Source organism: Mustela lutreola, chromosome 15 (genome assembly GCF_030435805.1).
Source record: "Mustela lutreola isolate mMusLut2 chromosome 15, mMusLut2.pri, whole genome shotgun sequence".
Lineage (NCBI taxonomy): Eukaryota > Metazoa > Chordata > Mammalia > Carnivora > Mustelidae > Mustela > Mustela lutreola.
In genome coordinates, this window is record NC_081304.1 from 38,459,056 (window position 1) to 38,473,659 (window position 14,604).

Below are 14,604 nucleotides of genomic sequence, written 5' to 3' on the forward strand. Positions count from 1 at the left end.
TGGCAATTTTCTTCTCTCAGTGGTTTCACTACGTCATCCCACTGTCTCCCCCCTGTAAGGTTTCTGCTGGTAAATCCTGATTACCGTCCCAGGCTTCCTTTGTAAGTAACAAGTTTCTTTTCTCTTTCTGCTCTTAAGATTCTTTTTGCCTTTGGTTTTTGACAGTTTCATTCCAATATGTCTTTGGAGAAGAGCTCTTAACAGCTGAGTTTGTTTGAAGACCTATGAATTTCATAAACTTGGATATTGAAATCTCCCCCCAGATTTGGGATGTTTCTCAGACATTACTTCTCTAATGAAAGAAAGTAAGCTTTCTGCTCCCTTCTCCCTCCCTGTCCTTCTGGGACTCCAAAGACTGCTTCTTTTGATGATATCCCATAGATCATATAGGCTTTCTTCAGCCTTCTTTATTCTTTTTTCTTTGTTCTTCTCTGACTAGAACATTTCTAGGCACTTCTTCACAAGTTCTTTCCTCTCCGTGGTCCACTCTGCTGTTGATGATATCTATTGTGTTTTGCATTTCCTTCATTTCACCTTCCACTCCAGATCTTCTTTTTAATGGTTCCTCTCTCTTTATTAAGCTTATTTGGTTTCTGTTTTGTTTTCCTGATTTTATTAAAAGGTCTTTATTAAAAAGTTTCTCTTGTATCTCACTGAGCTTCCTTAAAAATGTCTATTTGAAATTCTTTTTCCGATACATCCTGGATCTCCATGCCTTCGGGGGTCAGTCCCTGGAAAACTATTGTAAGCCTTTGGTGGTGTCATGTTCCCTTGATTTTTCATGCTCCTTGAAGCCCTGTTTTGTTTCTTTGAATTGAAAGCAGAAGCAGTAGTCACCTCTTCTGGTTTTCACTGACCAACTTTGGGAGGCAACTTCCTTCCATCAGCTCTGCTAGTGATTTTGAAGCTTTCTCAGAAGTTCTATAGTTAGGACTGTTCCATGCTTCCTGCTTCCTCTTGTGACAGAATTTTTTTTTTTAAGATTATTTATTTATTTATTTGACAGACAGAGATCACAAGTAGGCAGAGAGGCAGGCAGAGAGAGAGAGAGAGAGAGAGAGAGAGAGAGAGGGAAGCAGGCTCCCTGTGGAGCAGAGAGCCTGATGCGGGGCTCGATCCCAGGACCCTGAGATCATGACCTGAGCTGAAGGCAGTGGCTTAACCCACTGAGCCACCCAGGTGCCCCTTGTGACAGAATTCTTAAGCTTGCATGCCTTCTCTCAGTCCTGCAGTACACCCGGCTAAGTGCCGACAGTCTGTCATGCTTTCCCAAGGGTGGAGCTAAAGTCCATGTTTGTGGTCTCACCCTGGATCATGGCTGCAGGTGGTTTCTGTGCCAGACCCCCAAGCTGTCTATCACAGCTTGCCCTTTCCCTTGTTAGGAACACTCACAGGAGGCTAGCCATAGGTTGGAGGGGGTGTTTAGGTGAGGGTCATGGAGTATGGGGGTGCCCATGGGCCATTTAAGGGGGATCTGCTGCTTTGACATCTCCAGTGGCTTGTAGGCAGGCTTCTTAATGGAGTCTGCGGTGTCATTAGTGGGATCCATGTCCCTTGAACCCCGTCAGAGTCTTATCTGTGTTTGGCCAGCTCCCTTTTGCCCACTCAGTCATGCAGCTCAATGAATCAGTGCTTCAGAGGAGGCAGGAGGCAAATGGGTCTCTTTGGCAGCTTTGTCTTAGCTCAGGAGCTGGGGAAGCTCCCCCCAGTGCTCTTGCTTCCCACCACGGGAGAAATCAGTTTGAGAGGGTCTCTCTTGGCTCTGGTTGGTGTGTCTTTGGGGACAGGGGGATGCAGGTAATGTCAAACTGTTCTTCTTACCCTCTCCAATGCATGCAAACTGGACTTGTTGTTGTTGTTTTTCCGAGAGTGTGCTGGAACTTCTCTGCCTAAAACCTGGGTTTCCACAGATGTTCTCTTATTTGTAAGAGATTGCCTAGGGCAGTGCTTTCTGAGGGGCTCCCAGACCACAGCCAAGAGCGGTCCCTGCAGGTTCTACAGCCAAGACTGGTATCTATATGCTTTTGACCCGATGAATGGGTGAGTGGCTCCTTCCTTGGTGCATGGTGCTAGATCCCACAGCCCCCAAAGTAACTTTTGTCCACGGATAGGTGCAAAATTGTTTAGGGGGAGATATGAGCAAGGGACTTCTTATTTGGCCATCTTACTGACTTCAGTCCTCTTTCTATTATCGTTTTGTGATGCACAGAGAGTACCATTTTATTAGACACCCTTTTATTCTGTTTTTTTTCTTTTATTATATATGCATTTTTAGTTATTTTCTTAGTGATCACTCTGAAGAGTAACATTATCATGTATCACAACCTGGTTAAGATTAATGCCATCTTAATTTCAACAGTATGAAAGCTTTGATCCTTTATAGCTCCACCCCTCCCCACTTTAAAGCTTTGATGGATGGAGAAAAGTGTCATGAGCTAAAGAATGCAGGTGGACTCTAAAAGTTAGAAAAAGTGAGAAAACAGATTCTCCCCCAGAGCCTCCAGAAGGAGTGCAGCCCTGCTGAGTCATTGCAAACTTCTGAACTCCAGAACTATAAGGTAATATATTTGCATTGTTTTAAGCCATTAAGTTTATGATATATTGTTACAGTAGCAATAAGAAACTAATAGAGACTTTGATACTTGGAAGAGGGATGTTGCTGTAATGAATACTAAAAAAAAAAATAATAATAATAATGTAGAAACAATTCTGGAATCCAGCAGAGGCTGGAAGGATCTTGAGTACAATAGAAAAAGCATAGATTTCCTGGAAAAGATCGTTGGCAGCTGCAGGAAATGAATACACCGCACTTGGCATTCCTTCTTAAACCAGGGCCTCTTGCCAGGGATTCGTGCTAATAGTTTTGTCACACGGAAAGCAAGGACTCCCATGCTTAGCTGCAGGAAAAAAAATGGATTGAAGATTGAAAAAAAAAAAAAAAAGGTTTGGAAAGGGGATGTGAGCAGATTTCTTTTGGGCTTGAGCTCATAGACAGACCCTCTCACAGCTTCCCCTCCTTTGAAACCCCCCCATCTCAAATCTACCTGGCTTCAGAGGGTCTCACGCTCAGTAAACTATACGGGGATGTACCATTTGCTTGCCCTGCATTCCCTTCCGCCTCCTGGCATCCACTGCCATGAGGGATTTAGTCCCAGTTAGCAAACAAGGCTGCAGATTGGAGAGGTAGAGGAGAGGCAGGGAGGGCTGGTGGACAGGGCGTTTGGGTCAGTGAGCTCCGTAGAAAACAGCCAATAAATCGTCCGCTGACTTATGTTTCAGTGGACTTTGGGGAGTGTTACTTGGAGCTTTGATGGAATCCCTCAGCCCAAACCAGTTACCTGGACTGGCTTGGGGATGGAGAGACAGAATCCCATTTTTTCCTCTTCAGCTCCAACTGGTAGAAATGGAAGTTTGCCAAGACATGCATTCGCAGATCCTTGAACCTTGGTTCTGTGGAGTTCCTATTTGTAACACATTATCATCCCCACTTTGCTGGTGGGGACTCAGAAGACTCAATCTGCCCTGAATGACAGAGTGAGTCAATCCCAGTGCTGGGATGAGGACTTGAGTGTCTCTGCCAGCCAGCGTTTTCCCCAGCTACAGAAGGCATTGCCCGGTCTAGCTTGATACACCAGCCATCTCCCCACCAGATTGACCTGATGAATCTGCACATTTACCACACAGAATTTATTCAGTAGGACAAGATATTGGGGCACCTTTGTGGCTCAGTCTATTGGACAGCTGACTTGAGCTCAGGTCATAATCTCAGGGTCCTGGGATAGAGCCCCACATTGGGCTCCCTGCTCAACGGGGTGTCTGCTTCTCCTTCTCCCTCTGCCACTCCATGCAGAGGGGCTTGTGCACCATGCTTTCTCTCTCTCTCAAATAAATAAATAAATAAATAAATAAAATCTTTTAAAAAATAGGGCAAGATATCTACTTTCCTTAGTGAAAAGGCTTTCTGTACCTAGAGGGATCAAATACCTTCCAGGTAAGGTCAAATGCCATCCAAGGGAGTGTAGACCTTAGGCGACATTCAGGAAAAAGAGGCTTATCCATATAAATGGATGATCCCAAGCTCCTTGAATTGAAATAGGGACAGTGGTGGACAGAAGTACATTCTGATTTCAGGGAAATTGTCTCCTTAGAATGTGGGTTGTAGAAGGGACTTCTATGTCTTATGTGATGGTTCCTTCTCCATCTACAATGCACAGCATTTCACTCTACCTAGTTCATTCTTCTCCAAAGTTGCTTCTTGGGTTTCATATTCAGGAACACATCACCTCTTGTCTCAATCATGGCAGTAGCCTCTCCCTTGTCCATACTTCTCCAGGCTTTTCAGAAGCCAATAAGTTACTGGCTCACTTCTGAGCGTCCAAACATGACATGTCCTTACACATTGGTGCAGACATTTTCAACATCTCCTTTTAACCTGTGAGGTTGAGTACTGACTTACCACACTGAAATTCAGAACCTTTGACTCAACATTCTTTCCTAAACTTCCCCATCCCTTGACACAGATATGGACCCCTACTCCCATCTGATGGGTTTTCACCCTCTTTTATGTACATGTCATCATCATTTCTAACTCAAGGTGTTGGCTTCCACTCTTCTTTCTCCTCTTCTAAGGTTTTATTTATTTATTTGGAAATGAGAGAGGGAGAATGCGTGAGCAAGTGTGAGGGTGGAGATGGGAGGGGAGCAGAGAGACAAAAGAAACTCCATGCTGAGCACAGAGCCAAGGCAGAGCTCAATCTCATAATTCTGAGATCATGATCAGAGGTAAAATCAACTGTTGGACAACGTTCAACCAACTGAGCCACCCAGACTTCCCCCATTTTTAAGATTTTATTTATTTGGGACAGAGAAAGTTCTTCTTCCTCTTCTAAATGATACTGTATTATTTTTCTAGAAAAATCTTGTGCATTCATCAAAGATAAGTTGAAGTCATATCTTCTTTATGAAATCTTAACATAACCATTTTATCAATGGTCATTTAATGACTCCATGATTTCCCAAAGTTTGCAGTATCTATATTACTCTGAGTTGGAGATGACTTGGAGGAAGAGAGACTGGGGGCAAGTATCCCAGTTCAGGGGCAGTAGCCTTAGGTTATGGGAAAGATTGAGGGCAGGGGTCAAGGGCTGTGAGAAAGGAGATAGGGGTGTTATTAAACAGAGTACAAGGATAACTAGGATCTAGGCAGTTGGTCTCAGGGATTGGAGTGGTAGGACTGGAATGCCTGACTGAGTCTGGCCTTAAAGGTTCTTCTATAGTTACTCAGAGGAGCCTACCCAATGGAAAAGACCAGGGCCAATCCACAGTGTCATTCCTCCCAACACAAACCCACCCTCTGTAACCATATTCCTTCTTCCTCACCAAGATTATGCTCAGCTTTTTAATTTCCTTCAAAAAAACACCAGAAGTCAGATTTTGTACAAAAATATATATATATATATCTATATTGATGAATAGTTACAGAATATACATTTCCACAATACCATTGTAAGCAATCTTTGGAATTTAAAACGTAGTCTTGCCTTAATGATCCCTGCAAGGATCTTCACACCAGCCCAGGGGTTGGAACTGGGGCCCCCAGAGGAAAGTAGTTTGTTTCCAAGTCTCCATATTAAATCAAATCAAAACAAACAAACAAAAAAACACACACTAGTATTCATGGGAGATAAATTTAAAACATCAATAACTTAAATAAGATTAACATTACTTAAGGCATCGTGTGCATATCAATATGGTTCATAACCTTTGCAACTGTAATAAAATATCAGAGGGCATTTAGGGTAAGTTAGAAGAAAATAAATTAGTTTCAGATTCTTTGGTTTTCAGAGTGAGTATTCATGGCTTTGCAGTTTGGGTCTGGGTTTTCTTGTCCAGGTGTGCCATGGAATCCCGGACCCACTTCTGACTGGGGTCAGCGCAGATCTCCTTGTTAAGGAATGTCTTGAGGCTGCAGAGGAGAGAGGATGGAGTTAGATAGAGTCCCCCTGAGATCTCTGCCTCAGACTCCAGCCCATTCTGCCCTGAGCTGCTGCCATGGGAATGAGAAGAGGAAGGCAGGTGGAAAGAGGGCACCTAGGCAACTGTCCCAGTTTTAGCCATCCTGACTTCCTGCTAGGGAAATTGGGAGGATGTGTATAAGCTCCCGGATGGAGAGTGATGGTGGGGGTCTGTTTTGACCTTGTGGCCTCAATATTCCCATTATGCACCGTTGGATATTAGATTAGATGACCCACATCTCTGAATCTAAGTTTGTAAGGCTTTCTTCTCGCTCCCAGAAGAAGACATGGACCAGGGAGGGCTGAGGTGCTCAACTTACATCACAGCTTCTTTGGGACACTTGCTGCTGGTGACTCTCTTATAGCTCACCAGCCTCTGCACTGAGATCTTCTTATTGGTGAATGTATAGCAGCAGGTGACCGGAGAATTAATTGCATCTGGAAATAAGACCACAAAGAAAAAACATTTTAGGATGGACTAGATTCTTCTGATCTTAATCGTAGCAGAAAGGAGCAGTAAGGGGAAGGCAAAGGGAAGTGAGGAGTGGAGGTAGGACCCATACATCCCAATATTTCTGCCTATGCTTCAGAGCTTGAATGTCATACGAACTCAGTTTCCTCTACTTTATAATGGGTGCATAGCATTGATAATGAACGGAGGGAAGCGGGAGTTGTTAAAACTGGATAATTCCTGGGAGTGTCCTTAATCATCAGTCCTGGGAAGAACAGATAATCCAAATATCCAGGGTCAGGGAAGATCAGCTGAGGGTCCCCCTCCAGGCTCCAAGTTAAGAGTTTCCCTGACCCCCAATGCCTCTGCAGAGCCCTGTCTCTGGATGCTGGACTGAACAAAGCACAGGCCAGATTCTGGGTCTCCTCCTTTCCCCTCTACCCCCTCTGGAAATGCCAGGCACACCCACCACCAGTCCCCCCCCTTTTTGATCACCTCAGTTCCCCCCAAACATGACTACAAGGAGCAGGGGCACTGAGGGGATGATGGTAGAGCTAGAGACCTGGAAGGACTGGATTTGGGGTCCATGGCTGGAATTTCCGGGAGCAACCGAGTGATCAGTTTCACTCCTTGTCCTTCTCTGACTCTCCTGATCTTGGAAAGCAGTCATGGATGGGAGATGGTGGGTGGTCCTCCTGCTCTGGTGGCCCATGAGAACCCAGAGGTGTGGTGATGGGCTTTGGAGGGAAAGCGAGAGGGGCTTACCTGGCTGGGCGAGCACCTGGATGCTGATGGCGGCAGTCGTGAGCAGCAGGCAGAGAAGTGTGGCAGAGACCTTCATGTTGGCGGGGAGCAGGGAGCTTGGGTGTGAGAGCTGGAGGTTTCTGGGTTGATCTCAGCTTCTCTGCTCCTCTGGCTCCTGGGGCTGCTCTGCCCGCCTTTTATTGAGGCTAAGAGAGGGTGGAGCTAAGAGAGAAAGTCTGGCCGAGGGCAGCATTATTCTCAATGAATGACGAAGAGGAATCAAAAATGTGCTGAGCAAGTGTTGGGCCCTTGGGAGGTTTCCAGGAAGTAGGAGGAAGCAGTGAGTCCGGGCGGGACACTTTTTCCATCTGCTGCTAAGACGAGCAGAAGTGCAGGTGGGCGGTGAACAGTTATGTCCAGAGCGACTACAGATGTGAACAAAGCAGATTATTCCGAGGAATTCCACTTTCTCTGAAGTGAAAACTCTGCAGTAAAAGAGGAAACAAGGAAAGAGAGGTCACAGGAGAGGACAGCATCTCAGGCTCCCCCTCACTCGCCTGTCTTTAGGCAACAGCCCTTGAGGTTTCCAAGCCAGGAATGGGTCCTGATGCCTTCTTGCTGGGTTCCCCAGCAGCGTACTAAATCCGTTTGCTTCTTAAAATCCAGCACAATCGAAGCTTAGCAGAACTATAGGATTTTGTAACCATAGAACCAAGTTCTAAGGATCGCTGGGTTTAAGACTTGGAAGAAGCCATATAGATCATATAGGGCTACAAAGAAATTTCCGTGTCATACTCAGACAGGGCTTACTTTGTGCTGGGAAGACTCTAAGCCCTTTACAAATGCCAGGTCTTTCAATTCTCCAATCCCACCTGGTAGGCAGGTATTGTTAATTCCCATTTTATGGATTAGACAACCGTGGCACAGAGGGGTTAAATAACCTGCCAGGGTTCCCAGGGCACAGTGTCTGTGACTCATCATCCAGCTGGCTGTCTGCTGATACACCTGGGCGTCCTCTGTCCTCCACATCTGCCCAATTAGCAGGCATCGAAAGGCAAACCGAAGAACATTCCTTGTGGTTTAAGTCGCTGTGAGATTTGGAGTCTGTGGTTAACAGCACAGGCAGCAGCAGGCACCCAGGGCATCCCTGTTGTGGGGGGCTGGTATCCCAGGTCCTTTCTGTTTCCCAGGGAGCCGGAGTGAGCAGAGGAACAGTATTACAGAATTCAAATGCCTGCCTTAGCACTATCCCCAGAAACCCCCAAATCACCATCATAAAACCCTAAAGACCTGATTTCAGCAAATTCCTTTCTTTTGCAAATACGATAGGATTCCGTGAGGCCCCTTAGCGGCTGAGTCAAGCCTGAGACTAGAACTTGCAGTCTCAACTCTCTCCTTCCAGGGCTTCATGCTTCTGAGCTCACTTTTGCCCAGTCGGCCATGGAAGGATCTAGTGACTCTACTTTCTTAAAGGACTGTGGAGACGAACCCTCTGAAAAGGCACAGAGCTTCCCAGAAGAAATACTTGCCAGTCACTACCTGTGGGATAAGAAATGGGTCCTCCTGAGCGTGACCGTGTCTGGTCCACAGTTGGTGGTCAGCAATGGCAAGGGAAAGGGAGAGCCACTGGTTTGGAATGCCTCCCAGCAGCCGGGCCCTGTGCTGAGGGCCTTCCCAGCATTGTGTCAGTCCCCCACACCCCCCATCTTCCTTGGGTGGAGACCGGAGCTAAATAATTTGTCCAGGATCTCACAGGTAAGAGCAGGTGGAGACAGGCTTCCCACCCAGGATGCTCTGACTCCAGAATCCTTACTCCCAGGTGCTAGGCTTGTCTCCTGATGGATGCTGGTTTCCTAGAGAATCTGAGAGCAGAGACTCTGCAGAGAGACCATTCTAGACTCTTGGGTATAATTGCAAAAACACAGAATAAAGAGAACAAGTCAATACGTGTGCTGCTTGGCTTGTACCCCTCCTGGAGCCTTATTTTCATTCTGTCTTGCTAGTCCTCTAACCTCCTGCCCTCACTGAAAGCCCTCTGCATTTGGCTCAGTACTCTGCCAGTCCATTCTTCTTAGATGAATAAAGCATGTTTCGGAATGTAGACTGTGCGGTTTCATCCATGTCTTCCCAGACCACCTCACCTTAACTTCCCAGAAGTTTGCCCTCATAGTAATGCAAACCCTTCCCTAATCATGCAGTTTTCCCTGCCATGGGCTGAGAGGGTTGGATCCCATTTCCCCGAGGAACCCACCCATTCTTTGGGTTCTGTCCAGGTGAACAGGTTTAAAGACGCTGAGATCCTGGGTCAGCTATGTCCTGGTCAAGCCTAGAACCCTGGAACCTGGAGCCAAAAACTCCGGAGAGATGACAAGCTCCCACATCTTCTCTTCCATGTGAGGAAACCGTATTCCAGAGGGTGGGGGTGGGGGAGGTGTGGGCAACTGACCAGGGTCCCACAGGAAATCTTCTTGGCTTTTCAGAGTATTTAGATGGACCTCTAATGCTTTGAAACTAAGTCTCTACTTCCAAGAAGGATCATCAGTTTTGGAAAGTGACTTGGTCTCTGCCGAGTGTGAGACAGTAAACAGATCCAAGATGGGGGGGTGGGAATAGGAGAGAAAGTGTCTTGATAGCTATCCTCCCCCCACCTCCCCTGTCAAGCAGAGAGGCTTGCCTCCGCTGGAAGGTCAGTCACGGAGGAGAAACAAGTGGAAATTCCCACTCTGAGGCAGCTCTGGAAGTTCCCGGATCCCATGGAACACAGTGCGTTTGGCTGGAGCCTGCATTCCAGTTGCTGGGCCTGGAGCCAAGGCCATCTCACGTGGAGCTGTGCTGGGAACGTCCCAGCACAAGATCTGGGTTGGGTCGCTGCTCAGGAGCATACAAGGGAAAGGCCCAAAGAAGGGTACTGAGGGAGGCAGGGTCAAGATTTAGCAACTCCCTGAAATATGCAACCCCTCCTCCCCCCGGGCCCCTGCCCATCCCCTCAGAGATGAGGAATGGAAAAGTTCTTCTTGGTGAATAATCTCTTTTCCTTCCTTCCAGTGGGTTGGTTCCCCACAGGCATCCTCCGCGTGGACTTTTGTCATCATCCCAGACTCCCACTCATTGTCAGGGGTGACGGAAAGAGGAAATAAGACTGAGCTTTCTAGAAATATCAGAAACCAGCACCTGCCCTCTGCCTCGGCTCTCTTCTGCAGGTCTCTTGCTTGCCCCTCTTCATCTAGCACGGTGCCCCCTTGCCTGTGCCTTCTGTGTCCCTTCCCCTCCCCAACCCTGCCACTTAGGCCTTTGAGTGAGACCCACAGTGGGCTCTGCACTGGTTAAGTTCTTCCTAGACACCTCCTCCAGGCCTCCTTCCAGGTTTGCTTTTAGCTCCAGGGATACCAGAGCCAATTTTCCTGGGCCCCCAACTCTGGGACTCCTGTCCTTTCAAGGACTAGAAACCTTTATTCTTGTGCAGAATGCCAGATGAGCACAGGACCTTAGAGATCATCTCCCTGTTTTCTTGATGAGGAAAGCGAGGCTGAGAAAGAGGCAGTGGGAGGCCCGGTTGGCATGGAAGGCGGATGGCACAGCGTGTGTTCATTTCCAGGCTTCCAGTGCCGCACCCTTGTTCATAGCTGGTGCTGTCTCTCTAGCAGAGCATTCGTGCAGGTAGCACCAGGAGGGGGACTGGGGTAAGCCAACCAGACCTGAAGCTTGTTTTCCAGAAAGAAGAGTTAAGTATCCACGGGCAGTGGGGCTGAGTGAAGTTCACCCCAGCTGTAGGCATTTCCAGTGTCCTGGGCTGGATCTGCCCCAGGTTTATTTGCATGCAGGACTCATGATACTACCTGGGGGTTGGGGGAGTGAGGAGGGGTGCATGGTGGTGGGGGGGGGCAGTCGGGGAGGTGGAGATAGCCTTGGGAAGAGAAAGGGAAGATTCACCTGCAGTGGCCTGGGTTGGTCATGGGGAGGGGGTGGTGTCCCACCTGAACCAGGAACTGGTCCCTTAGACTCTCCCCTCTGGGCCAGCCCTCATGGAGCAGCACCTGCGCCCTGCAGTGAGGGGCTGCCCTGGGCCAGGGGGCGAGTGGAAAGAAACTGCTGGGATAGTCACAGCGCGAGTCACCGCAGCCCCTCCGAAAGACAGTAGCCAAGAGGAGCAGAGTAGGGAAGAAGTCACTTTCCTCAGTTGGGGATCTCATTGCCCGAGGTGGCCTGAGCAGTGTGGGGGTGTGGGGATGGGGGGGTGGCTGGTGAGCACACTTGAGATGCCCGTGTGAAGGTGCTGACCTGGGGGGTGGACCTTAGAAACACGGAGGTCATGAAAAGCAGGCAGATAGAAACAGAGAAACATTTTACAACCTTACTGAATTTTTGCTTTCAGGGAGTCTGGAGACAAGCGGCAATTGCAGACTGGACAGACAGGGGGCTGGGAGTCCCTGCTAAGGGCTCCAGAAGGCTACGTGGTGGCTCTCTTAAGATGGGCACCCGGGTTGGGTTAGCAGGTTTGGGTGATTTTTCGATGGGGGAGGGGCGCATTTTGGAGGTGACTTGCAGCCACTGCAAATTTAAAACCCTGGCACGTCCCCTTGGGATTTTGTTAAAGAGCCAGTTCTGATCTCTGGGTCTTGGGTGGGCCCGAGATCCTGCATTTCGAACCAGGAGATACTGATGATACTGGGCCAGGGTCCTACTAGAACAACCTTAAAAGGATAGAGTGTGGGAAATGCTGGTCAGGTATGGGGAATAGCGAGCAGTTCATGCTGTTCAGTCTGTGGTTCTTATCTGGGGCTCTTGGCTCTTGGCTAGGCTTTGAGAACCATCTGGAATTGTCTTCCACACGTATGTGTTGTGTATTTCTCTAGAGAGAGTGACCATAGCTTCCATCAGATTAGCAAAGGCATCTGTGACCAAATAAAACTAAGTACCAAGGAACCTATCAAAAATACAGAGTTCTGGTCTTCACCCCAGACCTGCTGAATCACAATCTGTAATTTTATGATGTAAACCTATATTTTTTCCCTAAGCTGTCCCTCCCACCCCTCCCAGCCATGTTTGGACAACCCTGGCCTAAAGCATGAGGTACACAAAATAGGGGCGGTGCTGGCCAGGCTGGGCGGCCCCCGCAGAATGAGGCACAGGTAGAAAAGAGCCAAGAAACAAGAGGAGAAAGAGTGAGTGAAGGGCAAGGAAGAAGAGGCCCCCTGGGCTCATGGAGAGAATCCTGGGCAGTGTCAGAACCCCAGGGCCAGAGGCCCCAGTCTGCCTCTGTCTGGCTGTGTGGCCTTGCATAAGTCACTTGACCCCTCTGAGCCTCTTCTGTAAATTGTGATTAGTAAGACAGCTGCTTCCAACGTTGTCATGAGACTTGCATGAAATAATAAGCCAAGGGTGCTTTGTAAGCACCGTGTAAAGAGCTGTGTCACTCTGAGGACCTGAGCAAACTACAGAGGGCGGGCAGCCTGGGGCGCCCATGCCGGCCCCGGGCAGCAGGTGCGCCTCCCTCCGCCTTCAGGTCGGGCTGTGGAAGTCCACTGGGCATGTGCGTTCCAATGCGGTGAGGTTTCGATTTCCTAAGTTTTCTCTCATCCCTGTTCTCTTGTCTTCTTGGACGGAGGGAGAGCCTTGAGCAACCGAAAAAAACCTGACTGTTAGGACGGAACAGCCCCAGAATCACGTTCGGGCCCTGGCTTGTCACACGGCCAGCTCTCGCTGGAGAGCTCACGTCCCGACAGGCCCCTGTCTGCCCTCGAAGCTCGCGTGCCTCTCTCGGCCTCCGCCTCTGCTTCCAGAGCCCTCTGTGCTCCAGCCCGCCTCGAGGCTCTCACCTGGGCTGGATCCCAGCCCCCGATGCATCCATGCAGTGAAGTTCTCCCCAAATACTGTTTGAACCTACAGCCCGTCCGGGAATCTCGAATGGTTTCCCCAGGTACCTGAATTGGAGGATGGTCTAGTGTCAGACAGGGAAACGAGTAGAGAAGCAAGACTGCTGGTTTCCCGAGTTGCCCATGGCTTCTATTTGGGGGAAGAGGTAGTGGCAAGGGTTGGGGGACCAGCAAAGAGGCACTAGGCAAGAGTGATTTTTAGGGGCCGCATGGATCCTTCTTTGGGGACTAACAGCTTCTCTCTTTTAGTTGCAAAATGCCGCCTCCGGAAAAGCGAAACTTCCCTGGCCACAAAAACCTCCTTCTTTGTTAATGGTTTCAGCTGGCGCGCTGGTGCGCTGGTGCAGCCCCAGCTGGCAAAGCTTTGGCTCTATTCATGAGCTTCTTCTGCATTTACTGTAAGGCAGAGCCCGAGAAGAGTCTGCACGAGCACGCAGATGGGAGCTGCCTAGGGGAGGGAAGAAGTTGAGGGGGACGGTTGCGCAAAGCACACCCATTTTTTTTTTTCTGACTTAAATCAAGGATTTAAAACAAAGCGTTGCCAAATCATTCAACTTTGCAACGTCCATGTTGCTCAAAAATAAAGCCAAGGGGACGAGAGAAACGTCACAAGCACGCTGCTCTCGGAGCTCTTGGTAACGCGGTGGGGATGGCAAGCAAGCAGGGGACAGACACACTGGCGCACGGGGACTCAGGTGTGTGTTCACTCTTGCGTTCACTCTTGCATTAAAGCCTAGCCTTGGCCACACCACCACCGGTGGGATGAATGAATGAATGAATTCGGGGGAAATCAGGGCTGCTGGTGCCGTCGAGATTCCTCCCTGAGAATCCCTGCTGAGGTTCATTTAAACTGGGGAAAAGAAAGTTGCCCAGGATTTCGGTGCCCTCCCAGATCAGTGCAGAAGAGCCGTGCAGATGCCCGTGTGTGCTGTGGGAAGTGCCTGGTGACACAGATCTTAACTTTTCCAGCAAGACTGCCAGCTACGTTTTTTGCTTCTTTGTTTGGAGAAATCTTCCTGAGGCTAGAGAAGTAGGCATTCGTTGCATTATGGAGAGTCACTCAAGGTCCTGGGGCAAGGGTGGGGGACATGTTGGGTGGTCAAAGGGAGAGACTGCCCCTCCCAACCCCCTTGCTCTGCAGAGCTGGGCATGGGGAGAAAATGGATACATCTTAAGGACAAAGAACATCTTAAGGGGAGAGGAACTGAGGCCACCTCTTTGAGTCCAACGTGATCATACACTCTCTCTGTTGAGGCGGTCATCATGCTTTAAGGCTGTGTCCAAACCTGCCAGGGTATATGGATGTGCTGCCGCGTTGGGAGCCCCAGGGCGGCCCGACGGCCAAGACTGGAGGGGGCACAGTGAGAGCGAGAAAGAGGGACAGACTTTGGGTGGTGCAGGGACAGTAATCCACGGTCACTGGCAGTGCAGGAAGTGATGGCAGCCAAGAGCCCTGGCCACTGTGGTTGAAATACCACAGCGGGACTTGGCAGCTGGAGCCAACGGGTCCCCACGTTTCTTG

The 14,604-nt window shown here is 49.0% G+C and overlaps 1 protein-coding gene and 1 long non-coding RNA gene across 10 annotated transcripts in view; one reads left to right on the plus strand and one right to left on the minus strand.

The window, feature by feature from the left end:
* Window positions 1-14,604, plus strand: part of LOC131816157 (uncharacterized) — a 33,662-nt gene continuing 19,058 nt past the window's right edge. For 3 of the 9 annotated variants that reach the window (XR_009347963.1, XR_009347967.1, XR_009347960.1), the window contains exon 1: window positions 318-2,558. This is a non-coding gene — a long non-coding RNA (uncharacterized LOC131816157). The other 6 variants (XR_009347961.1, XR_009347962.1, XR_009347965.1 and 3 more) reach the window with 6 other exon arrangements.
* On the minus strand, window positions 5,432-7,392 carry LOC131816155 (C-C motif chemokine 2). Its single transcript, XM_059148592.1, has 3 exons — window positions 7,231-7,392; window positions 6,335-6,452; window positions 5,432-5,965 (listed from the first exon to the last, which is right to left on the minus strand). Exons 1-3 carry the CDS (start codon window positions 7,304-7,306, stop codon window positions 5,854-5,856), a joined length of 306 nt encoding a protein of 101 aa, XP_059004575.1. The 5' UTR covers window positions 7,307-7,392; the 3' UTR covers window positions 5,432-5,853.